Genomic DNA, 25637 nt, shown 5'->3' with positions numbered 1-25637 from the left:
GGAGCTGGAAAAGGATTCCAATAAAGCGTCCACCAGGGGGCTGTGGGGATTTGAGCTTTCATGTCCTGGGACTGATAATGGAGGCATGCTGGATGGTTCAGATGCAACAGGTTCTGCATTCTCAGATGGAGGTCCCTCTCCCAGACAGATCAAGTCCATTTGCTCAGAGACCAAGGAGACAGGGTTCTGTCCCTCCACAACAGTTCCTGTGGTTTCCTCCTGCAATAAAGGGGCCTTTAGAGTGTTAATTAAAACTCAAGTTGGGAAAATCCCCACACCTCTGAGCATTGCACTCCATCTCATTATTAAGGATGGTATGCTTCCAGTAGCAAACGTGAGAACTCTTAGAACCTGACCTGGTTGGCTGATTTTGTCCAGTCCCTTCAGATCGATTTCAGAGTGTCTTCTAAACAAAAAGCTTAGGTAACTCACAGCTCATTGCTTTATAGTCCACAAGGATAATTTCCCATGGTATTTACAAATTGAGAGGCATATCTTTTCTGGCTGGAGAATCAGACAGGGACTGGGTGTGGCCTTCAGCGGATAGAGGGGGAGAAACATTGCAACCCGTTGGACCAGAAGGAGTTAAGAGTACTGATGCAGAGTTAGATCGGCAACTAGACTTTATCTTCCTTTTATTACAGTCCAGTAACTTCCCCCATATCTCAAGCTTTTCGTTGACTCCATCCAGGCATTCAGAGATACTTTTCACATTCCTTAGAATCAACTCTGTCAGCTGGGCTAGCGTCCTCTCAGCAGAGCAATTACAGTCCTCCCCGTTTAAAGAGGCAGTCTTTGCATCAAGTTCAATGTTTTCAGTTTCCTTTTCAGACAAGACAGAATATCTGTTCGAAGTTGGAATATCATCAAAGGCCTCTGTGGCAGTATTGCCATGGAAGAAGTCAGATAATTTTGTCTGCTTACTTTGTGGGAGGCAATTTGTCTCGCCATCTCTCAGGCATTTTGGGCGTCTTCCAGAGCTCATTAGCATTTGATTTACAGTCAGCAGTCTTAAAAGTGTAAAACTTATAGCCCAGGTTGTAGAGGAGAAATGGGCTGGTTCACTCAAAGCAGCAGCAACAAAATAGCTTGCAGAAGGTGTACAGAAGACAGCAAACACGAAGGCTGGAGAGACAGAGATGCTTACTGACTGCCCGATACCATTAATGTTTTATGGGAAATGAAACTTAGACTTGTACTTTGCCACTGAAGTCCGAGGCCTCAAGTTATGTTCCTTGTTAAACTTGTTTCAATAATTTGCCTGTTGTAGCTAGGGTTGCCAGGTCTAACTCAAGAAATATCTGGGGACTTCGGGGAGGTATTATAAAGTAGAGCCAGGACATTTTGGGGGTGGAGCCAGGAGCGATTGAACACCAAAGGGAGCTCTGGCCATCACATTTAAAGTGACTTAAATGTCGTTCCTCCATTTGGAAATACTGGAGGATATGGGCACCTTCTTTTGGGGGTCATAGAATTGGACCTCCTGGTACAATATTTTTGAAACTTGGGGATTTTTTGAGGAGATGCACGAGCTGCTACACTGAAAATTTGGTGCCTCTACCTCAAAAAACAGCCCCCCCCCCAAGCCCCAGATACCTATAGATTAATTTTCCATTATGCCCTATGGGAGCCGATAATGGAGTGCCCAGCAGACATTCCTCTCTCCCCTGCTTTCTGATAACCATGGGGAGAGGGGGGAAAGGCCTCCAAATCAGGGGATCCCCTGCCCCCAACTAAGGATTGTGCAACGAAAACAGAGAATCACAGCAAAAGAGGGACAGGGTAATCAACAGCAGGAAGCTTCCGTGAAAACCAACCTCCAAACAAAAATTACAAATTGTATAAACAATAAATACAGTATATTCTCAAACAGAAAACTCATCGGTCCTTAATACAAAGCAAGGAACATGTTCACCGGAAACCAGTCCTATTTTCTTTCAGCAAATTAATGCCAAACAACATCAAGGAAATCCAGGTGAAGTAAAAGATGATGTCAAACTGTCCAATATTTCTCGATATGTGCAGCCAGCAGTCCATGTAGCAACAAGGTCGTACTGGTGCCCTACTGGTGCCCTTGTTTCACATTTAGCTTTCTCAAGCTGCATAATAAAATTTTAACAATTAGTATAAAATTATGATAATTAATACAAAACTTTAAATACCTTCTCACAAATAATTCCTTCCACTGGGTAAGAACGGCAACAACTTTTTAACAATGCCTAACACTTCAATCGTGATACAGACAGAACCTCACATTCACTTATATATACACAATCTCGCATTAAAAATCTCGCAAATGCCCACACCCAAAGTCATAAAGAGGCAATAACGTCCGATGTTCTATTGTGCACTATTCTCCAAAGTAGGGTGCAGGTGAAAATTTTAATCACAAAGTCTTCCAAACGGAGCGCTGTTCCTAAAATTTCAGTTCGATTTAAGAGAGTCTTCCAAGGAGAATCCAGCTCCACAAACTTTGTCTTCTGTACAGCAAGGCACAAGAAGTAAGACGCGACACGGTAGTACTTATTCCCACGTTTCGCCACTGCTTCTACGAGCTTTCAATAGTTTTTCTCATATTTGAATGCTATCGCTTCTACTAACATCCATCCATGGATGTGTTAGTGCTAACCCCTCTAAATTAGTGCTATCCCCTCTAAATTACGCAACACACAACCATTAATGTCTAATTTGCTGGCAACAAACGTGAGTACACCCCTAAGTGATAATGTCCAAATGGGGCCCAAGTAGCTGTTTTCCCTCCCTGGTGTCATGTGACTCATTAGTGGTACAAGGTATCAGGTGTGAAGGGGGAGCAGGTTATTGCTCTCACTCTCTCATACTGGTCACTGGAAGTTCCATATGGCACCTCATGGCAATGAACTCTCTGAGGATCTGAAAAAATGAATTGTTGCTCTACATAAAGATGGCCTAGGCTATAAGAAGATTGCCAAGACCCTGATACTGAGCTGCAGCACGGTGACCAAGACCATACAGCGGTTTAACAGGACAGGTTCCACTCAGAACACGACTCGCCATGGTCGACCAAAGAAGTTGAGTGCGGGCTGGCTCTGTTCATGACGGCAGGCTAGTCGCGGAGCTCTCTCTCTTCCTCTAGCATTTTGGCTTTATCCCGTGGAATAATTACACCGAAGGTTCAAAGAACACCTCCTGTAACAAGGAAAAATAAAAGCCAACAAGAAGGGAAAACAGCAAACACAGTAAGTGCATATTTTTCTTCAAAAGAAGCCTTGTCGGCGCAGGAAGATTTATCATCATGTCGGGAGGGTGTGTAGGAAACTACCCTCATGTTTATGGATTCTGTTGTAACTCCTGCTAATGAGGAAAACAAGACCAAATAGTATCTGAAAAGCTGCTAAATACAGCTCTGGAGCGTTTAACAGATAAGTTGGCTTTGATGCTTACTCCAATTTCTAATCAACTGCAAGAGATTACAGCAAAGCTTGACCTTGCAGCTAGTTAATGCTCAGGAAACTAAAGAATTGGCTCTTCAGAATACTACTGAAATTAATTCCTTACAAAATGCATTACAACAGCACCAAGATAAATTGATCCAACTGGAATCGACTCAGAAAGATGGAAAGTTAAAGTTCCGCGGGATACCAGAAAATATTTGTTTATCAGAAGAATTATCTGGTTTTCTGATGGATTGGCTTACCTCACTGATGCACTTAAAAGAGAAACCACCCTCCTTTATCTCCTCTGCTTTTAGAGTTGGAAGATATGAGACTATCAATCCCAAAAGGAAAATGTCAAGGGACATAATTGCTACTTTTGGGAACAAGGACATTAGGAAAAACATTTTAAGACTAGCAAGAGAAACGGGCTCTAATCTCAGTTATGGTTTTTCCTGATATACCAGCGGAGGCACTCCAAAGACGAAAAGACCTTAAAGTGACAGTGCCCTGAGAGAGGCTAACATCAGGTACACCTGGCTTTCTTCAGGAAGATTGGCAGTCTACCACCAAGGGAATCTATTTTCAGCTTTTGATGCTACAACAGGAAAAAGGCTACTGTGTGCAGTCCAAAGCAATAAAAGTCTGGAATCAGAGTCAGCTGGGAATCAGAAGAAGAGGAAGCGTATGCTAGTTACTCCTCCAGATAAGGAGAATTAGACGAGGGTTTTTTTGTTTAACTCTTTAAGTATAAAGATACTAATCTTAATAAACTGTGACAATGAGGTTCTGCCATCAAGGTGAATTATTGTAAACAAATGACTTAGATATACTAATAGGAGGGAGGGGTTGATGTCTTCTGGAAGTCTTTTTATTGGCTCTAATTGGAAACACAGTTCACTGTGCTTCTCCCTTTGTTTATTTTTAATAAAGGGGGGGGGGCTCCTGTTTTGAGCCATCCACTGTTAGGAAGAAATAAAGATTTTAGATACGTGAGTTTGCAGTCGGTTTAGACTCTAACAGTGGTGGAGGGGCCATTCTATGGACTCCTTAATCATTGGTAAAGACCAGCAGATCAAGGTAACTTCAGTGAATATTAATGGTATCAATACAGCAATTAAAAGATCTCATTTTTGGGTTCATTTGAAGAGAGGTAAATCAGACATTATCTTTGTACAGGAAACACATCAAAGTTCTGAGGCAAAACCTTTTTAAGGTCTACTTTGTTCCCACTCCAGTATCAGTCTATAGGCTCTTCCAAATCTAGAGGAGTGGCTATCCTTATTTCCACAAGACTACGTGTTAAATTTGAAGCTTCTGAAGAAGACGATTTAGGTAGATATATTTTTGTTAAAGGGTGGATAGGCTCTTATAAAGTAACTTTGGGTGCAATTTATGCTCCCAATGGGAATCAAGGATCCTTCTTGGAGGCTGCCTTACAAAAATGGACACAATTTAAGGAAGGTGCAATTTGGGGCTGATTTGAACTTGGTTCTAGATGTTATGAAAGATAAATCCCAGATTTAAAAAAAATGAGCTAAAAGGAAGTCAATAAGTACTGAGAGCTAAAATTATACAGTCCCATGATCTAATTGACACATGGCGATTTTTGTAGCCGTCTGCACACACACCCCAATGCTCATAAGGTTAGCTCAAGAATTTACTTTATTTTGACTTCCTCAATTTTAAAGGATGCTTTAATATCTGCAGAAATAGGGCCAAAACTACTTACAGATAATTCCTGGATCCATTGCAACTTAATGTTAAAAGAAGTGGAGAAATTTGAGGGGTTATGGAGATTTAATAAAGCTTTCCTTAATAATGATGGTATTAAAGGCATGAAAGCGAAAGAACTAAAATTTTATTTTGAAACAAATGATACAGTAGAGGTTTCACCTTCAGTATTGTGTGACGCGTGGAAACCCTTTTTGAGAGGGAAATTGATTGCTTATTCAGGGGCTCTGAACAAACGAAAATTTAACACCAAAAACAAATTACTACAAAACCTCAAGAATTTGGAATCTAGATATTCTAAAACGTGTTCTAAAACAATATACAAACAATTACAAGCTGAGCGGAAGATTTTAGAGGCGTTGGAAATCAATCAGATTAAAAAAAAATTAATTTATATGAAACAATGTTACTGGCAGAGATCCAACAAGACCCTAAAACTATTGAAATGGAAAATTCAAAGATCTAGAGTAACAGATTCTATGATGAGTTTCGAAGGAGCTACTTTAACAAAGTCAAAAGATATGGGAGAGATATCTATTCCTCTTAGTATGCTAATAGCTCCATTGATAGGTTAGCTCTAGATCAGCTTTTTAAACACTCAGAATTGATACCTAATTTTTATGAAGCTGACAGAGCTTTTTTAAATCAACCTGTAATGGAGGAGAAAGTGGTGGAGTTAATAAAAGTTTTAAAATCTAACTCAGCTCCCGGAAATGATGGCTGTCAGGCAGAGTTTTATAAATCATTCCATGAGATCTTAGTTCCAGTATTTCACCAGAAATTGTAATCATATTATGTCTAGGGGAGAATTACCCACTTCATGGTCCTACGCTACTATGGTACCTATTGCTAAGGAAGGAAAAGTTGAATCTTAGCCTTCCTCATATAGGCCAATTGCTCTCATTAATCAAGATAATAAAATTTTACAGGTATTCTAGCTCGAAGACTGAAATCTATGATAAGTAAATACATACATCAAGATCAGACTGGCTTTATGCCTAATAGAAACATAGCTGGTAACACTAGAAGGACGTTGAACATCATTAGTCATGGAAAAATTACGAACTTGGAATCTTTGATTTTGAGTGTTGATATGGAAAAAGCCTTTGATTCCATCAATAAGGATTATTTTTTACCCCTGTTACATAGGATGGGATGTGGCTCCAATTTTTTTACAGCAATTGATTCGCTCTATAAAGTAAATAAGGCCCAGATTAGGATAAATAACTCTAGGTCAGAAGTATTTGAAGTTTACAAGGGCACTAGACAGGGGTGTCCCTTGTCCCTCATTCTTTTTGTGATGGCCATCGAGCCCTTGGCAAACATGATGAGCATTAATGAAAACATTAATGGTATTAAAATAGGTACATCTGATAATAAGATCTCGTTATATGCTGATGATTTAGTATCTTCCCCACTTAAATCTATCCCCAAAATTTTATCCATATTGAAAAAGTTTAGAACTATCTCAGACCTTAAAATGAATGTTACTAAAACAGAAATCTTTCCTATTTATCTTTCGCCACTTATGGAATCAGAATTAAAAGCTAGATTTAGCCTTTCATGGGTTACAAACCATTGGTGGTACTTGGGACTTAAAATACCTCTCAACCTTTCCACTATAATTGATTATAACCTTGGTCAGCTATACAGGGAACTACAAGTACAAATGGGCAATTGGAATAAAAGAATTTTGTCTTGGCAAGAAAGGCTTTCTATAATTAAGAGCTTTGTTTTACCAGAATTCTTGGTTTTTTTAGGACGATACCTTTTTATATTCCAGATCAATCTTTACATATGTGGCAAAGCTTTTTAAAATCAATTTATTTGGAAAGGACAAAAAACTTGGATAGCATTTCGAACACTTTGTAAATCAAGGAGACAAGGGGGCCTTCAAGTCCCACACTTGAAATTTTATTATTGGGCTTCTGTTTTAGCACAGTTAATACAACTATACAATCCTCTTTCTAAGGAAGCGTGGGTTCAAATTGAAGGGGCTTATTCTGCTCCCATTCCTCTCAGAAGAGCTATATGGTCTTCCTCTCCAAAAAGATCTTTATCACTAGCAGCTAACAGCATTTTGGTCAACACCTTTATGCTCTGGGATAGACTAAGAAAGAAATTGGCCTCTTCCCCTATAGCAAGTGTCCTAAATTATCATTGGTTTTCCCCAGGTTATAATCTTTTCTGATTTCAATATATGGATGAACTCAGGTATGGATTTTTATAAATCGGTGGTCCACCATGAGAAGTTATTGACAAAACAGGAAACAGATCAACAATTAAAACAAAAATCAATGTGGTTCCAATTTTTACAATTAAGAGAGGCTATGGTATCATATTTCAAACAGTCTAAGGTTTGTAGAAACCTCACAGAATTTGAAAATCTATTATCAAAGCCCTCATAAACATCTAATGGTCTTCTTTCAAAGATATATAAATTAATACTAAATTCTAAATTTTTTAAACCTCCATCATATGTACAAAGGTGGGCTAAAGAAACCCCAGAAACCTTGTCAGACGACGATTGGAATATTATTTGGAATTCTCCTTCATACAAATCTCCTATACACTCTATTCGAGTGCAGTATTATAAATTAATAGCAAACTGGTATCTGTGCCCCTTAAAACTTTCTAAAATCAAATCAGAGGTAAATCCTTTATGTTGGAAACATTGTGGACAGATAGGCTCTTTTTTTACATCTTTGGTGGACATGTCCCAAAATAAAGTTATTTTGGATACAAGTGTTAGAAGCCATATATACAACAACTACATTTAAGCCTCCAGAATCATTCCAGTTTTGTCTATTCGATATATGGAAAGGTATCAGAATATCAAAGCAAACTAAGTTGCTCATTTCTAAATTGGTAGCGGCAGCCCGTTTAGTTATTGCATCATGCTAGAAAGATTCTAGAAGTCCAATGATAGAAAAGTGGCGAGGGAAAATATGGGAAATCTGTTTAATAGATAAAATAGTTCAAAATCCATTTTTTGTTGCATCGGTCCTCCCTTTAGATAAGTCTTTTGAGGAAGTGTGGAATCCTGTCATAGAATATCTGAGTGAAAATAAATTTTTGCCTAGAAATACTGAGTATAGAGTGTGGCTTATGTTGTAAGGTGCAATTTTGCTTCTCTTTTGAGTAATCTATACTACTGAAATTTTGTAAGATGTGCTTATATTGAGTTATGATGTTCTCTGATAGGTCATGTGGTTCTATGTTTGTAATAAGATTTTACTGTTCGTAAATTTTCTTTTTAGTTTTTGGATTCTGTCTCTTTTGTATCCATAATGCAAAAATTCTTTTAATAAAATACATTTTTTAAAAAAACAAAGAAGTTGAGTGCCCGTGCTCAGTGTCATATCCAGAGGCTGGCTTTGGGAAATAGACGTATGAGTGCTGCCAGCATTGCTACAGAGGTTGAAGGGTTGGGGGAGTCAGCCTGTCAGTGCTCAGACCATACGCCGCATCAAATTGGTCTGCAGGGCTGTCGTCCCAGAAGGAAGCCTTTTCTAAAGGTGATGCACAAGAAAGCTCACAAACGGTTTGCTGCAGACAAGCAGACTAAGGACATGGATTTCTGGAACCACGTCCTGTGGTCCGATAAGACTAAGATAAACTTATTTGGTTCAGATGGTATCAAGCGTGTGTGGCGGCAACCAGGTGGGGAGTACAAAGACAAGTGTGTCTTGCCTACAGTCAAACATGGTGGTGGGAATGTCATAGTCTGGGGAGCTACAGTTCATTGAGGGAACCATGAATGCCAACATGTACTGTGACATACTGAAGCAGAGCATGATTCCCTCCCTGCGGAGACTGGGCCGCAGGGCAGTATTCCAACATGACAATGACCTCAAACACACCTCCAAAATGACCACTGCCTTGCTAAAGAAGCATGTACATGATGTCATAATGGAGGAGTGGAAGAGGACTCCAGTGGCAACCTGTGAAGCTTTGGTGAACTCTATGCCCAAGAGGGTTAAGGCAGTGCTGGAAAATAATGGTGGCCACACAAAATGTTGACACTTTGGGCCCCATTTGGACATTATCACTTAGGCGTGTACTCACTTTTGCTGCCAACAGTTTAGACATTAACGGCTGTGTGTTGCATAATTCTGAGGGGACAGCACATTTACATGGTTATACAAGCTGTAGACTCACTACTTTACATTGTAGCCAAGTGTCATTTCTTCAGTGTTGTCACATGAAAAGATATACGGAAATATTTACAAAATGTGAGGGGGTGTACTCACTTCTGAGACATACTATATATAGTGTCTCTAAATTTGTAGAAAAAAGTATAGATGTGTAATATAGACTGTGATCATAAGTCCAGTTCCCCATAATTACATAGAGTGCTGTACAGCCAAAGCTCTTGTATTCCAAACCAGGGTTCCCTAAACATGGTACCAAAATTATGCCTATCAGTACTTTCCTTGTTGCCCTCTGCGCTTTTCAGAAAGTGGGTGGGGCTGTTGCAAGGCAGGATTTCTTATTAGCTGCCCTCTTTTAAATGAAAATATTTTTCACTGTAGGACCAAGGGACTGGTAAGTGCCTGGGCTTTTCTTAGTGTGTGGTTGCATTCCCCCTTTCAGGATTTCCTTCTTCCTAGGAGCTGTGAGGAACTGAGTATTCCATTTGGCTCCACCTCCTGAGGCAGTCATATTGCGTTTAACTTCATCTCCTGTGGCAGCCCTTTTGGGGTGGCACTCCCTACTCTCTCTCAAAATTCCAGTGGTGTCCACATACTTTAAAAGGTTGGAGTCCCCTGCCCCAAATCATCTTTCTCTGTTTCACTCAAAGCATATAAAAATTAAATTTGCCATCAGGTTATTCATTTTAGGCAGCCGGAACAGCCTATAAGAAACAAGATGCGCACATCCTAAATTATTGAGAAACAAACTTTGATAGCATATCTAGAGCAATATTAATGTATGGAACAGTGGGACAACTCAAAGAGCTATAAAACAAAAATTTGTGCTAAGACAAAGAGCTTTCTATATACTAGACCAGGGGTCCTCAAACTTTTTAAATAGGGGGCCAGTTCACTGTCCCTCAGACTGTTGGAGGGCCGGACTGCCGTTACTGTACAAGGCCGCGGGCCATCAGTTCTCCGTCTTCTACATCTCCCTCCCTTCCCCACACCACATACCCCGGCCTGGGAACTCACCTCACCTCGGTATCACCTCACACTCTGTCTCCGCCGCCTCAGCCCAGTGCCGGAAGTGTGCGTTGCTAAAGCGAGTTTAGGTCGAATGTCACTTCTGGTCTGATTTTGCCATAACCCGGCGGGCCACATAAACGTCCTCAGCGGGCCGCATCTGGCCCGCGGGCCGCAGTTTGAGGACCCCTGTACTAGACGGTAGCTACTTTTTGTTTAATAAGGGGGAGATGGGAAAGGTGCTGGGCTCTGATGAAAAGGGAGTCAGATCATCTTGACCAATTTAAAATGATAGGTTGGGGTCTGTGATATATAAAATATGAAAGGACCTGCTCTGTTGGTTATAATGGGCAGGAGGCACATGTGTGGCTGCAGCTACGAAAAGGTTTGAACCAGCACCGTGTCAATGAATAGCCAATGTAGCCATTCAAAATAATATATTTCATTCTGAATCTGGCCACCATGTGGATTGAGAGACCCAGTGAATGGGGATAACAACAGCCACCCCACTGCTGCCTTACCTTGGTGGGTCAGTGGTGAGGAAAGAGAAGGTGACGCTGGAGCTGCCGTACAAGCACAGCTGCATGAGGCAGGCAGACAAGGAAGAAGGGGGAATGGAAGTTATTGAGTTGGTGGTAAGCATGGGGAAGGGAGAGCAGAGGTTTCCCTTCCTCCACTTGTGCTAGAGGGTTCACCACAGCCCCTTGCCACCACTGCCACATCCGCCAGGCAGGTGGAGTCAGAGATGTTGCAGCTGAGCAGTGAGTGACTGGCCTTCCAGGGAGGATCTCTCCCCCACCCCCAAGTCACAAGGATCATCTTTAGGTAGATTGGGAAAAAGAAGGGGAGAGCTGGAGCAGCATTTACGAGGTGGGTGGCAGCTATGCACGAGTGGACAAGTGGGCACCCCAGTGAGGGTGGAGACAAACAGGATGGGATAGTCTCTCCATAAGTTGCGGGTACCCATTTATAAAGTCAGTGTCCTTCCCAGTTTACAGGTGAGCTGCCGCATTTTGTATTAATTGCAGCTTCAACAGCAGCCCTTTAATAGAGCACATTACAGCAATCATGCCCGCAGGTTACAAAAGCACGGATAATGGTTACCAAGTATAGCTGGGCAAGCATATCTCGTTCAGAGTGCATACTGCAACCTTTGTTGAAGGAAGTTAACTGTAATGACATGTTACTGGTTTCACTGGCATGAGGGAAAGCACTCTATTGTATTTCAAGAAAGAGATGCCCAAAAAAGATGCCCAAATATTGGTTTCCCATTGTTTATAAGATTAAACATAATTAACTCTTAATGAAAAAATTAACTGGCATGTAGCATGCATCATATTTAGGATTCACATAGTATTAATGATCTGGGAGTGTTTGTCTGCTGAATGGGAACAGAAGAAACTTTAAACAATTTTCCATGGAATCAGTTTTGCCATGCCTATCAGTCCTTAATATTTCTTAATTAAAGTCATGCCAAATTTTGCAATGGAAAGGAGTATTTCATTGACAGAAGCGGCTACAGATTTTACCAGTTCCAGTGTTCCCTCTAAAATCCACTGTGTTGTGAGCTGAAATTCTGCCTTGTGAGTGAAATTGACATTGTGAGCAAGTCTGCATTTGAATATCGTGTAAATTGTTTTTTTAGATTACTTTCATAACCTTGTAAAAATCTCCGCATAAATTCTTTAATATTATATTTAAACTATATTTTAAGAATAATTTAAACATAAGAGAAAACAGAATCAAGTCAGATTTCACCCACCCCTGTCCACTATATTGGTAGACGTCCTCTGGAGGTCTACCTACCCCTTTCCACTATATTGATAGGCCTGGTCTCCAGAGAACAGGTCTACTCACTCCTTTCTATTGTATTAGTAGACCTGACATCTGGAGAACAGGTCTACCCACCCCTTTCTATCTGCCCCAACCCACTCTATTGGTATATCTGGCCTCAGACTGTTGCACTGTTACCAGCACTTGGAGGTGGGCAGAAGTCTTCCAGTTTACTTTGTGGGGTTTTTTTTTTAAGTGACGTATGATAGCCAGTATCAGAAATAAAGCATAACAGAGGAGGAACAATCACTGTCAGAATCCTGCCTAACCTAACAAATAGGAATTGCTTACATCTATCTATCTATCTATCTATCTATCTATCTATCTATCTATCTATCTATCTATCTATCTATCTATCTATCTATCTATAATCTATCTATCTATCTATCTATCTATCTATCATCTATCTATCTATCATCTATCTATCTATCATCTATCTATCATCTATCTATCTATCATCTATCTATCTATCTATCATCTATCTATCTATCATCTATCTATCTATCATCTATCATCTATCTATCTATCATCTATCTATCATCTATCTATCTATCTATCTATCTATCTATAATCTATCTATCTATCTATCTATCTATCTATCTATCATCTATCTATCATCTATCTATCATCTATCTATCATCTATCTATCATCTATCTATCATCTATCTATCTATCTATCTATCTATCTATCTATCTATCTATCTATCTATCTATCTATCTTTCTTTCTTTCTTTCTTTCATCTATCTATCATCCCATCATCTATCTATCTATTTATTTATTGAAATAATTTATTTTCCGCCCTTTCCCAGACGGGCTCAGGGCAGATAACAACATTTTAAAACAGTAAAACAGCAATTAAAACCACTAAAAGTAAACAATACAATTTGGTGGCTTGGTTGGGCACTTCATAATATACTAAACATCAGATAGTATATAATCAGTATTTCAGCAGAGGTGGTATCGCAACATAGGGTTAGTCGATGGGCTAGGATGCCCGCTGCCTCAACCAAATGCCTGGTGGAATAACTCTGTCTTACAGGCCCTACGAAAAGATAACAATTCAATAAAGGCCCAGATCTCTGAGGGGAGCTGATTCCACCAGGCTGGGGCCAAGGCTGGAAAGGCCCTGGCCCTGGTTTGAGGCTAGCTGGATGTCCTTCGGGCCAGGGATGGTCATCAGACGTTGAGTGCCAGATTGTGGTGTTCTTCGGGGCATATATGGGAAGAGGCAGTCCCGTAGACATGTCGGTCCCAGGCCGTGTAAATGTTATCAACCTGCCTGGCTCCATTGTAGCCTATGGGGACCATTATAGTCAGCAGCCATAGGCTATAATGGAGATTGATCTGGGGGGGGGTTCTGGGGCTTGGGGGGCTGTTTTTTGAGGTAGGCACCAAATTTGCACCATAGCTGCTGGTTGCCTCTCCTCAAAAACCTTCCCAATTTTCAAAAAGATTGGACCTGAGTCCAATTCTATGGGCCCCAGACTGAGGTGCCCCCATCTTCCATTGTTTTCAATGGAGGTTGCGAGCTGAAGCAGATAGGTTGTGAGCTGTCTGTTAAAATGTTGTGTGCCAACACCCGCTAGTGCAGCTTAGCAGGAACTATGGTTGTGTTTTTTTTAAAAGTGGCTTTTATGTAGTCGAGTACTGTGTGAGCTTTCCTTGACTTTAATATTTGGTTTTGTTCATAGCCCTGAAGTGCTGTATGTTGCAGTGCACGGTTCATTTAATCCCCTATGCTAGTCATTGAATTATAAAGCCACTTAAAAAAGAATTTTTGTTGTATTTTTAAAACTGTTTCATGTTGAAATAAAGCTTTTAAAATAAGCATAGAATGCCATGAAATGGAAAAACAAAAGAAAATTGCTACTTTGAACAAAAGCCTTCATTTTAGGCATATTTCATCAGAGTGAAACGTCATATTCAGTGGCGTGGCGTCAAGTATGATTCTAGTTTGAAATTTGGTATTAAGCAAGCAAAGATTTTTTTTTTTTATCACTTGACCGTTTAAAAACTGAAGTAATTATTCCATGAAACCTTGATCTGGAACAGAGACTAGTTTGTCTTTTCTTGGCTGGATAGTATTGATTTTGCATGCACACTAAAAGTGTGTATTTCTGACGTTTACTGTGTTTGTACGTAAGCTGTACGTAAGCTGTGATTCAGCACATCACAAGGTAGATTTTAGCCAGTTTTGCAAAAACTACCTTTGTACATGACTGAACTACACCATAATTTAGTGTGTCCATCCTGTTAATCAGTTTCTACCTTGACTTTGGCAATGAGCACAACAGGTCTTAAAAGAGAAAAAAACAAAATATACCAATACTGCCTTTAGAGTGCTTTGTTTATCTAACTTTGTACATACACATTGCCATAACTTTTTTTTTTCACTCTTATCAAACATTCCCTTGCAGTGTTGGATTACATCATTAGAGAGTAAAACTGACCAGTGTAATTTATTGCTCAAGCTGAGAAAAATGCAAAAATAAGTATGCGCAGTAAAAGTGTGTATAAGTGGTGGAAATGAAATTTGACTTTTAAAAATCTTTTAATCTACAGCTTTTAGTGTTCCAGGTGAGGGAAAAGGTGAATGTTTTTTGTCTTGAAAATGTCAAAAGTACTATTTTTAAAAATGAGCTGGGAAACCTTTCCCTTGATATATAAAACTGATGCTTGGTGTGCAGAATTAGCCCATTTTTGCATGTTGTCCTGTGAATATGCCAGTGGAAAGATACCTGTTCAAATCATTAATAGAAATTTGTTCTATCATAGTATTGGCTAAAACTGTTGGCTATCTTAAATTTGTTTTTGGCAACAATACCCATAACCTTATGCTTCTTAGAAAATAAAGTATAGTAATAAGGGGGGGGGGGATTCTGCCTTAATTACCATATTGGGGAGCAAAATTTATTGCATTTTCACTTTTGTAACCTAACAATTTAATATTGACTCAAAGAACATGCTGGACACTGTAAAGTCTTGAAAGGACCTTGCTTGGCGATAAGGAAAAGCTCTTTCAATTTCCAGTATAAATAACGAAAATATGCTTGGCAGTGATGACCCTGGTGAAATACATGCCCATCAAAATAGTAAATTGCAAGCAACATTTGTATTAGTGGGCATCTGTAATAAGTCCAACAAAACCTGCAGATTCTGAAACAATAGTGTAAGATTTGATGGTGGAACTAGGGAATGGGAATTGACCAAACCTGTCACTTTTCGGTTTGTTTAGACTCTTGGTTAGTTTTGCTTCACTGTTGCGGAAAGGAAATATAAAAAGCTGTGGGAAAGAGGAGCTCATAATGCAGAAATCTGTGGCTTGAGCAGCTGGAAACTGGAGGGAGGGTTGCTTTGGTTAGACTTGTGTATCTGTGTTCTGCCAGCAGATTGGGTGGGGTGATAAAATACTTATTCCAAAACCAGAAGAGGTTAGGACTACTTTGAGTTTGCCAGATTGTTAGAGGTTGAAAGGCGAAACGATCCTTCCTTGAACGATACATGATACAGATCTAACCCATTTTAGATAATTTTTCTTCTACGTGATGATTTAAAAAAAAATGCTTACTGAGGTTTTTCTTAATGTAGGTGACACACTATAAGCAATATCCACCCAATACAAGCAAAGTTTATTCCTACTTTGAGTGTCGTGAAAAGAAGACGGAGAACTCCAAATTAAAGAAGATGAAATATGAGGAAACTGTTTTTTACGGGTTGCAGTACATTCTTCATAAGTACTTAAAAGGTATTCCATCCTAGAATTTCAATCAGTTTTTGAATATAAATCACCATGACTCCTCTACTCAAACAGTAGTGGCATCTTTTAAAGTATATTACTTGAATCTCTGAATTAACACTGAAACAGGAAATTTGCAGAATTAAAAAAAACTGTTGAGAATGAAAGAATAAATGGCTTTTAAAAATGAGGGCAGTGGTGCTGTTTTCTCTGGGATTCAGTTAAGGCTTGAAGGAGTTTTATGTTCAGCACTAACAGTGTATAATCTTTATGAGATAACACTTCAGCCTTCCAGGACATTCAGTGAGCAACCTCAAAGGATTGTTTTATTGGAAAGGAACTTTGGGAACAGACTGGAAAGGGAAATTGCTGAGTCCCAAGTTATTATGACACTCATAACAACGGAATCCCCAGGATTTAACAAGGATATTGGGTTTCTTATCTCACTATGTATGCTAATCTCATTCAGTCCCTGTATTTTCACCAGTCCTCCAGAAAGGCCATATGTCCTCTATTTTATTTCTTATTTGGAGTAATAGATTAGAATAGTGGATTGCAATGTAACGTAATGAATAGTTAGAATGTAATGTAATTCGGAATTGTAGAATGGATTGTACATCTCTGGTCTGGGTGTCAGGAACCTCAAGCTGCCCCACTTCAAAGATGATGAATGCTGTAAAGTTGCTTCTATGCTTGAGAGGAGATGGATGGAGCAGAATTGTAGAATCTCAGTTAATTACTATCAGCATTCCACAGTTAAGGATGCATCTGTTCATCAGTGTCCTATCTTGACATATTTATTTCCCTCACTATGTTCTCCCCTAGAATTAAACCCAATCCAATTATAATCTTGGTGTTATTCCTGTTTGGTCCTTGCATCTGTTAAATGTCTTCATTATGCTGTCTGCTGATTTGCTGCCCACCCTCTTATCTATACATATGGCCTGGTAACTTCTGTTTCATTGTATCTGAGGAAGTGTGCATGCACACAAAAGCTTATACCTTGAATAAAACTTAGTTAGTCTTAAAGGTGCCACTGGTTCTTCATAGGATTGTGTTGTAATTTTACCACACACACAAAAAAAACCCTGAGCATTTTATGTCATGGGTGTAGTTGTCCACTAATTTATTTTAACAGGATTTAAGTATTTTCCATGGAGATCGCTGGGGCATTTTAGTTTTGCCTACATGGGAAGGCATCACTTGAACTGTATGTTAGCTTAAAACATCCCTTGTGCAATGTGAAAGGGGACGTATAAATAAAAATTGTAGCTCATGTTTTAAATTGGCTTGCACAGCCAATTGGGTGAATTCATGACTTGATTCCTATTGAATTATATTCTGTATTTGTGGTTGTATGCTCCTGCCCTGGTTTACAAATCAATAAACCATGCATGTACTCTCTCACAATTCATAAATATAATCATCTGAAAAAATATTAATGACAGTGTTAGTACGCTTGCTTAATATTAGTAATGGCATACTTCCATTCTTATTTTTCAGTGGGACAACAAATCTTTACAAATGGAAAACCTTCCACAAAAAAGAATAAAGCTTCGGGGGGGGGGAATCCCCAATATCTCTAGACAAAATTAGGCTTAAATAGAATTTTTAATACCAAAAATAAGGGTACATTCACACATGCTGAGGAACACAGTTTCAATTCACTTCAACTGTTTGCAAAGTAAATATTGCCATTTCACACAGTAAAATTCATTTGTAAAGTGGATTGAAAGTGTGTTATTTAGTATGAGTGAGATTTAATGTGGCATTTTAATACCAAATAACAATATCTATCCATTTAAATTCTTTCTCTTTTAAGGCATATGTGTTCAAATACCTGGTTTATATTATGCTTTTGTTTTGCTGAAAGGAACTATATTACTATCAAAGGTTTCAGGTTTTCACGGCTGGTAACATCATTAGGGTTTGTAGAATCTTTCGGGCTCAAGTGCCGTGTTCTACTGGAGAAAGTTTTCCTTCCAGACGTTTCGTGAGGATGTTCTCCGCAGCTGAGAACGAAACGTCTGGAAGAAAAACTTTCTCCAGTAGAACACGGCACTTGAGCCCGAAAGATTCTACAAACCCGAACTATATTACTGTTTGTGCATATATTTACTTTAAAAAGCAAACCACTGCCACTAATTTGCCAAATGCAAAATTACAAATCCGAGCTATGTCTAATTAAGAAAGTTGGTCCTAATAATGGCAGTATATATAATCATGCAAATACGAGAGCTTAGGGTTCATTATGAAAGACAGCTTCAGACCAAGATGTGTTACTTGTGGAAGGCCATAGGGTGCAGAACTGTGTAGCTCTTTTATATTAAACACTGTGGCTACTGTGTATAATAGCTTCCTGTGAGATTTGTGCAACATCAACTGGTGGTGTGACCAAACTGAGATTAATGTATTCCTCAGATTCAGACACTAGATGCTATATTGATTGCCACTTTATTTATACCAATCTGAGGAAAACTACTAGAGCCCTTATTTCCTATTAACTATAAAATGGAGGTGGCCAAGAGTAAGGTGACTGGATTTAACATTTGGCAGCTGTAGCCTTCATTTGATTACGTATGGATGGAATGCTGTAGATAAATTCCTCAGAACTTGCAAGTGATTATTTACCCATGGATATTGTTGAAGCATATTTGCTATACTCTTAGCTAGTTCTGTGATTCTTTCTGCAGCCAAATTATCAATTTTGGCTGGTGATGATAAATTCAACTTAAACCAATGGGACTTGTTTCCAATTATAAATGCATAGGAACGGGATACATGCAGTCCAATGCTTTACATGTTTACATGGAAATTCTACTGAGGGTGTGGGATATATTTCCAAGTAAGTATCCATAGAATTACAATGCACGGTGATCACTGTACCAGACAGAATTTGTCTGTCTGTGGCCAAGAAATCAAAACCTTTGCATACCTTAGTCAGCTCCTAGACTATACAGCACATGTATAGTCACATGATTCTATCAGATCAGCTTTCAGTAGGGACGGCTATATTCCAATGCTTGGTTATTTATTGATCATAACATTTAAACTGCTGTTCATCCCAGGCAAAGTGGTAACCAAAGAAAAAATTCAAGAAGCCAAAGAGGTATACAAGGAACACTTTCAGGATGATGTCTTCAATGAAAAGGGATGGAACTACATTCTTGAGGTAAAAAGAAGTTTAGTTTAGGAGAACACTGCTTTTGTTTTTCTGAATATCTGTCATGCATATGGTTAGTCAGATTTAAAGTTCGTCTTGCTTAAGGTCAGGGACTACAGTTGGCAGGTTCCAGCTGATTTCAGTGTGATAGGGCCAGCAGCTGTCATTTTCTTTTTTAGACATTTCAGGGTAAAGCAGCGTTCACCCATTTCACATACCAAATAGGCCTTTCCAGGCAACAGGGATTTAGTGCTGGTATTACATAGTAAAATGGATGGGAATTCAGTTTAAGGGGCAGGTTTCCATATAGACGAGCAATTTATGATGATATCTTGTTGAAGGCTTTCACGGCCGGAGTCCATTGGCTGTTCTGGGTTGTAGATTCTGGGTTACACCTCTGAGAATGCCAGTCACAGTTGCTGGCGAAATGTCAGGTCTCGCAATGCTAAGACCACGGCCACACAGCCTGGAAAATCTACAACAGTCAATTTTTGATGATGTTTCTGAAGGAGTTTTACAGCTTTTGTTTCACAAGTATTATACCTCTTGGTTAGTTACATATAACACTGATGGTGTAGGAAACAGTTGTCAAAATATTTTACTGCTTAAAGCAGGGGTGTCAAACCTGTGGCCCAAGGGCTGGATCAGGCCCCTGGAAGGCTCTTATCAGGTCTGTGAGCAACTCACTGTCATGCTTCCTTTTCTCTCTCTTGCTTCCTTCTGCATCACACCTTGCTTTGCCAGGCTTGCTCAGTCACTCAAGAGCTACTGAACAAAGCCTCTACTTTCTCCATTGGCTGCCCAGCACATAAAACAACTTATGCACAAATACTCCCAATGCCCAGCCATTTCATCTTTTCCCCAGGGCGTTAGGCTCAAAGCACTGACCATGAGATTTCTGTAACTAATGTCAATAAATCAAAAGTATGTTTGCAACTTACAGATGTACATCTGGACAACACCTAAGCAGCGTACTCAAGATTGCTACAGCACAGACATTGTCTCCAGATTTTGATGCAATAATTCAGAGCAAGAGGTGTCAGTTATCAGAGACTGTTAAATAAACAAAATATTGCAAGAGCGCTAATCTTTTAAGTTTAAAAAACACCTTTGTGTCCTTTATAAAGTTTGTATCTCTGCTGCTTGGCATTACATTTTATGATCCTCATGGCCCGGCCCATTTCTGTCACATCTGGCCCTCAAAACAAATGGGTTTGACACCCCTAGCTTAAAACCTGGATGAGTTGAAGTTCCTGAACAAATCATGGTATATGCTGAGTCGGGGATCTACTTGTGTGTTTTAGCCAGTTGTCAGTGCTTTCTGAAGCAAGTTTTTTCCCCATTTGAAACACTGTTAATTGCCTGATAAAATAATTTTGCTCTCCATGAAGTAATGTCATACACAAAGTTTACTTAACACAGAATTAAAATAACTGTTTGCATGGTAATTGCAAGAAGAGAAAGTTAGGACTTGCATGCTGAATGCAGCCATAGCGTTCTTTGACTTTAAGTTGCACATTTTTGTAACAGTGACTTTGTTGCCACTTTAAAAGAATTATTGTGAAATAAGACTAAGTGGCAGTATTTAACCCTGCTTTTCTAATCCTGCATGCTTACTATTATATGACAGAAGTATGAAGGGTGTCTTCCAATAGAAGTAAAGGCTGTCCCTGAGGGCTCTGTTATTCCCAGAGGAAATGTACTCTTCACTGTTGAAAACACTGATCCAGACTGTTACTGGCTGACAAATTGGATTGAGGTAAGTCATGAAAAGCTGTCCCTGATTAATCAAGTTGGCTGGCTGGTTGTATGTTTGAAGCCATGCCGTGGTGGCTTTGTGTACAGTTCAAGGGAAGGAACATAATTCCAGGACTGGCCACCATTGTCAGGTTGCATGCCTGATTACTACATGACTTAGTCTGGACATCTGTTACTGATTTGAAAATAATAGGATGTAGTGGTGGGGAACTGGTGTGTTTCCTGCTGCTGTTTCTTTTGCACCCAAGTGGCTTCCTTGTCCAAGAGAAGTGGGGGTGGAGGATGAGAAATGTGGGTACCTGCCCACTTCATACATTTGCTGCAATTCTGCACTTGGCCTTCTCAGATTTAAAGAGTGCTTAAGTGCCGTATAGAATCCATATTTTACTTGTATGTGTTTATATGTTTGACGTTTTACTTCCGCTCACAAGGCCCTCATCATGTTTTCTATTTTTAATATCTCTCACCATGTCACCTCCTTCTTCTGAGTTATATGAATATATAAACAACTATACTAGGAATAGACATGAACCTAAAATTTCTAGTTCAGTTTGGGGTTTGGAGCAGTCCTCAAACTGAGCACAAAAAATGCCCCAGACCAGCCAGTTCAGATCTTTCTTTCTCTTGGCCATGGCTTGCCACAGCTGAGAGAAGGGGGGGAGGAATCATCTGTTTTACTTACCCCCTTTTCAAAGGGAGGGGGGTGGCAAAACAGACAGGTTCTCCCTCAGAGGTGGAGGACACCTTGGGTGTTTCCCACCATTCTATCAGGGAGGCAGGAAATTCAAAAAACTCTTCCTCTTCCTGTATGATGTGGGAACACACATATCTCAGTTCCTTCCTGCCTCAATAAGGAGAGAGCAGCATGTAGAATAAGTTCGTGCTTTTTTTCTCCCACTGTTTTCTTCAGTACTTGCTCTATATATATTTTATGCCTTCCTCTTCCAGTTTTTCTTCTTTCCTTCTATTCCTTTTTTCTAAATTTTTACCTTTTGCTCATTTTCTCTCTAATCTTTCCGTATCGTGTTCTCTGACTTCTTCCCCCTGCCTTTGTACTCTGTGGGGGATTTTTTTTTTTGCATCAGTGACTTAGAGGTCTTTGGAAACAGCTGCGATGAAAAGAGGAGAAGGCATGTCCACTCGCCTGAGGGGCGACTTTATGGAAGACAGTCCAAGCTATGGCACTCAGTCTGGGGCCGTGGGAGGGGGGGCCATCCCGGAGCCGACATGACCTCCAGGCTTGTCCCGGTTGTCGGCAATGTGTCCTCAATGGATGACCCGCAGCAGCATGGGAGAAAACACCACTGGTCTTCCTTGGCGACTGAAGACCTTCCCCACCCTCTTGCCTCGACTGGGAGTGGCAGACCCGTTGCAGACCCAGTTTTGGCATGAAACAGCGCTGGTAGCCAGCGCAATTTTTATTGACCTCCTATGTCTGTGGATACCAACTTCCCCGCGGGAGATCGTGGAGCACAAGTTCATCAGATGGAACACTCCTTCTTTTCCATCGCATGTGTCTGGTAATGTATCCTCCCTTGGGAGCCCCTTTCCCTTTGATTTCATGGAAACCCTAAAACAGACTGTAAGGCAAGAAATCTTTAATGCTTGTTGCTAAGGGGCAATGGCTTCCTCTGCACCCTACTTGAGATCACCTTCTTGTTCCCTCTCCCCAAGAGACCTAGAGACACTCCATGGCCCACTAAGGCAACAAGAAAGCAAGGCCTGGGGGATAGATGGGACAGAGAAAGATCCTTAGAGCCTGAACATTCTACTGATTCAGTGGCAGAGGACAGAGAAGAAGGGGAATTTGTGTCTGTGTACCAGAATCCTATGTCCGTCTCTTTAAGGCAGAGGACTACCAGCCTCTCCTAGTCAAGGCCCTGGCAGCCTTAGAGATTTTTGACAATCAAAATGAGGAGGAGGTCACCAGCTCCATCACTAATCCAAAGAACAAAAAAACCCTTGAATTTTCCCCATGGTATCACCCATCGGACAGGGTTTTCCCTTTCCCTGAGTTCTTTGAGCATCAGTTAAAAGCTGAATGGGCCAAAACAAATTCTAACCGTCAATTTCCTGTGTTTGTTAAAAAGCTGTATACTTTGCCTCTGTTTGCTAACAAGATGTTACCGGTACCGTTGATAGATGTCCTAGTTGCAACTGTTCAGTCCTGTGGCCTGTTATCAGAAGATGGCCGTGGGTCTGTGTGTGACAACTGGGGCGAGAAGAGCAACCTAGCCTTTAAAGCACAGTGCATGAAGCTACTGCAATGGCAATCAAGGCGTCTGCCACAAACTCCATAGTTTCCAGAGCTGCGGTTGTGTGGGTTAGAAGGCTCATACAGCTTCTTCCAGATGCCAACAGAAAGATCCTTGAAGTCACCAACAGACTTCTGAAGGCAGTCAGATTCTCAGCAGACACTTAGTTATACATGCTCACGTTCTGTTCCAGAGCAGTGGCGTCAGTGACAGTGGCCAGGCGAAGAATTTGACTCAAGGCATGGCCAGCTGATACTCATTCCAAGCAAACAGTCATCTCATATCCTTCCCAAGAAGAAAAATTATTTGGTGATGCCCTAGAAACCAGAGATAAAAAGAAGGCTGTGCCTAAAAATACCCACCACTCCGAGAGACAGAACTTTGGGAATCAGTCCTTTCATTCCTTCAGCAACAATTCAAGATCGAGACAGGACTCTAGAAAGTCTTCCAGAAGCCAGCCCAAGCAACCTTTTCAGAGAAATTTCCAAGACTCCAAGTTCCAATGACAGCTGTCTGACAGATCTGACAAACAGGACAGAGATGCAAAGCCCACTAAAGCATGACTGAGACATGCTCCCAGTGGAAGCCCGCCTACTTAACTTTCATTCAGCATGGGTGGACTCGCAAGCAGACTCCTGGACCTCAGACATCATCTCTCAAGGTTATGCCATAGAATTCAAGATGATTCCATCCGATCATTTCTTGGTCTCATCTCTTCAAAATGATCCAATCAAGAAAGAGGTTACTGTCAAGGCCATAAATCACCTCCAGATTTGCGCGATAGAGCTGGTACCTCAAATCCAGAGAGGCCAGGGCATTTATTACATCTTTTTAATGGTTCTAAAATGGAACGGGGACTGGATGCTATCTTAGACTTGAAGTTTCTGAACAGACCCATCAAGGTTCGGCATTTCAGAATGGAATCACTCAAGACCGTCACAGAAGCTGTTCAACTTCAGGAATTCCTTGCGTCTCTGGATCTGATGGAGGCCTACCTGCACATCCTGATACTTCCATCACATCAAAGGTTCCTAAGATTTTGTGTAGATGGGTCCCATTTTAGTTCCAAGTTCTCCGCTTTGGTCTGACAACGGTGCCAACGGTCTTTACGGAGGCTCTTATAAATTTAGTGTCCCATTTCAGACAACAGGGGATCTATGTACACCTGTACTTTGAATGATCTACTGATACATTCATCTTTGAAAGCAAAATGCCTACAGGACATTTCATCACACCATTCATTGCCTACGTCACCTTGGTTTCCTGATCAATCTGACCAAAAATCACTTGTGCCCAACTCAGGTTGGAACATCTGGGAATGATCATATGAAGACACAGAAGACCAAACAGTTGGTTGTAACAGTTGTCCAGAGCAACTTGTCCTCCCTAATGACACTAGCAAAGTTAATGGGAGTTCTAATCTCAAACTGATCCAATGGGGCCAGTTGCACACAAGACCACTACAGCTCTTTCTACAGCCATACCGGTTTCAGGTTATGAAGAAGCACGACATCTTGCTCAACGTTCCTCTGGCAATCAAGGAGAGCCTGAAGTGGTGGATCAAAGAAAACAGCCTACGGCAAGGAAAGTTCTTTTCCATAGACAAAGAGATTCAAATGTTCTCAGATGCCAGTCTCTCTGGCTGGAAAGCTACGCTCAATGAGAAACCAACTCAGGACCAGTTGATGCAGAACAAAGAACGGTTACTAATCAACACCTTGGAATTGAAAGCCTTTTGATTAGCCTTACTCATTTCAGGGGCTAACTATCCAATCAACATATGTTGATTTGCATGGACAAACATAGCTGCCAAAACCTATTTGAACACCTGCAGGGGGGATTTGAAAACCTAGAGAGGGGATCCAGATCCAGTACTCTACACAAGGAGGCAGAGAGACTATTCAGTTGGGCAGAAATACACCTAGCTTCCATCAGAACTGAGCATATAAAAGGATCATCCAGTGTAAAGGTGGACTGGCTCAGCCGCAAGAGCATTCAGCCAGGGGAGTGATAATTGAACAAAGCTCTTTTTCCACAGATAGTGAAGTGCTTAAGTCTTCCAGCAATGGACCCATTCCTGTCTCCTCACAATCATCAATTACCCGTTTTTTACCAGGTACTTTCTTCAGCAGGTGGAGGCTACGGATACTCTGATGTCCAGATGGCCACGAGGACTGATGTACACCTTTCCTCCCATTCTGATTATCCTGAAGCTCCTCAGAAGATCAGACAGCAAGGGGAAACTGTTCTCCAAGTGGCACCATGGTGGCCGTGGCATCCCTGATTCTCCTTACTCCAACAAATGTTGATGTCTGATCCGCTCAGACTGTCAGTCTGGCCAGACACACTACTCAAATGTCCCATTTGGCACCCTCATCCAGAATGGTTGCAGCTGACCATGTGGAAATTGAGCAGCATCCCTTCATAGTTAGGGTGCTCAGCAGATATGATGGACACCATCCTGGCTTCCAGAAAAACTTCCACTACAAGAATCTATAACGCCTCCTGGAAGGCCTTTCACAGGTGATGTAGGAGAAAAGGCGTGAATCCATTGCAACCTTCTACTCAGGGGGTCCCTAAAG

At 40.6% G+C, this 25637-nt stretch overlaps 1 protein-coding gene across 1 annotated transcript in view; it reads left to right on the top strand.

The window, feature by feature from the left end:
• NAMPT (nicotinamide phosphoribosyltransferase) overlaps window positions 1-25637 on the top strand; it is a 62030-nt gene that overhangs the window by 3444 nt on the left and 32949 nt on the right. Inside the window, exons 2-4 of the mRNA XM_060244720.1 lie at window positions 15732-15888; window positions 18948-19051; window positions 20673-20801. Coding sequence (XP_060100703.1) covers window positions 15732-15888; window positions 18948-19051; window positions 20673-20801 — 390 coding nt within the window. The remainder of the gene's footprint in view (window positions 1-15731; window positions 15889-18947; window positions 19052-20672; window positions 20802-25637) is intronic.

The sequence above is a fragment of the Heteronotia binoei genome, chromosome 8 (genome assembly GCF_032191835.1).
Source record: "Heteronotia binoei isolate CCM8104 ecotype False Entrance Well chromosome 8, APGP_CSIRO_Hbin_v1, whole genome shotgun sequence".
Taxonomy (NCBI): Eukaryota; Metazoa; Chordata; class Lepidosauria; order Squamata; family Gekkonidae; genus Heteronotia; species Heteronotia binoei.
The sequence above is the reverse complement of the archived record's forward strand: the minus strand, read 5'-3'. Positions and strand labels throughout refer to the sequence as shown.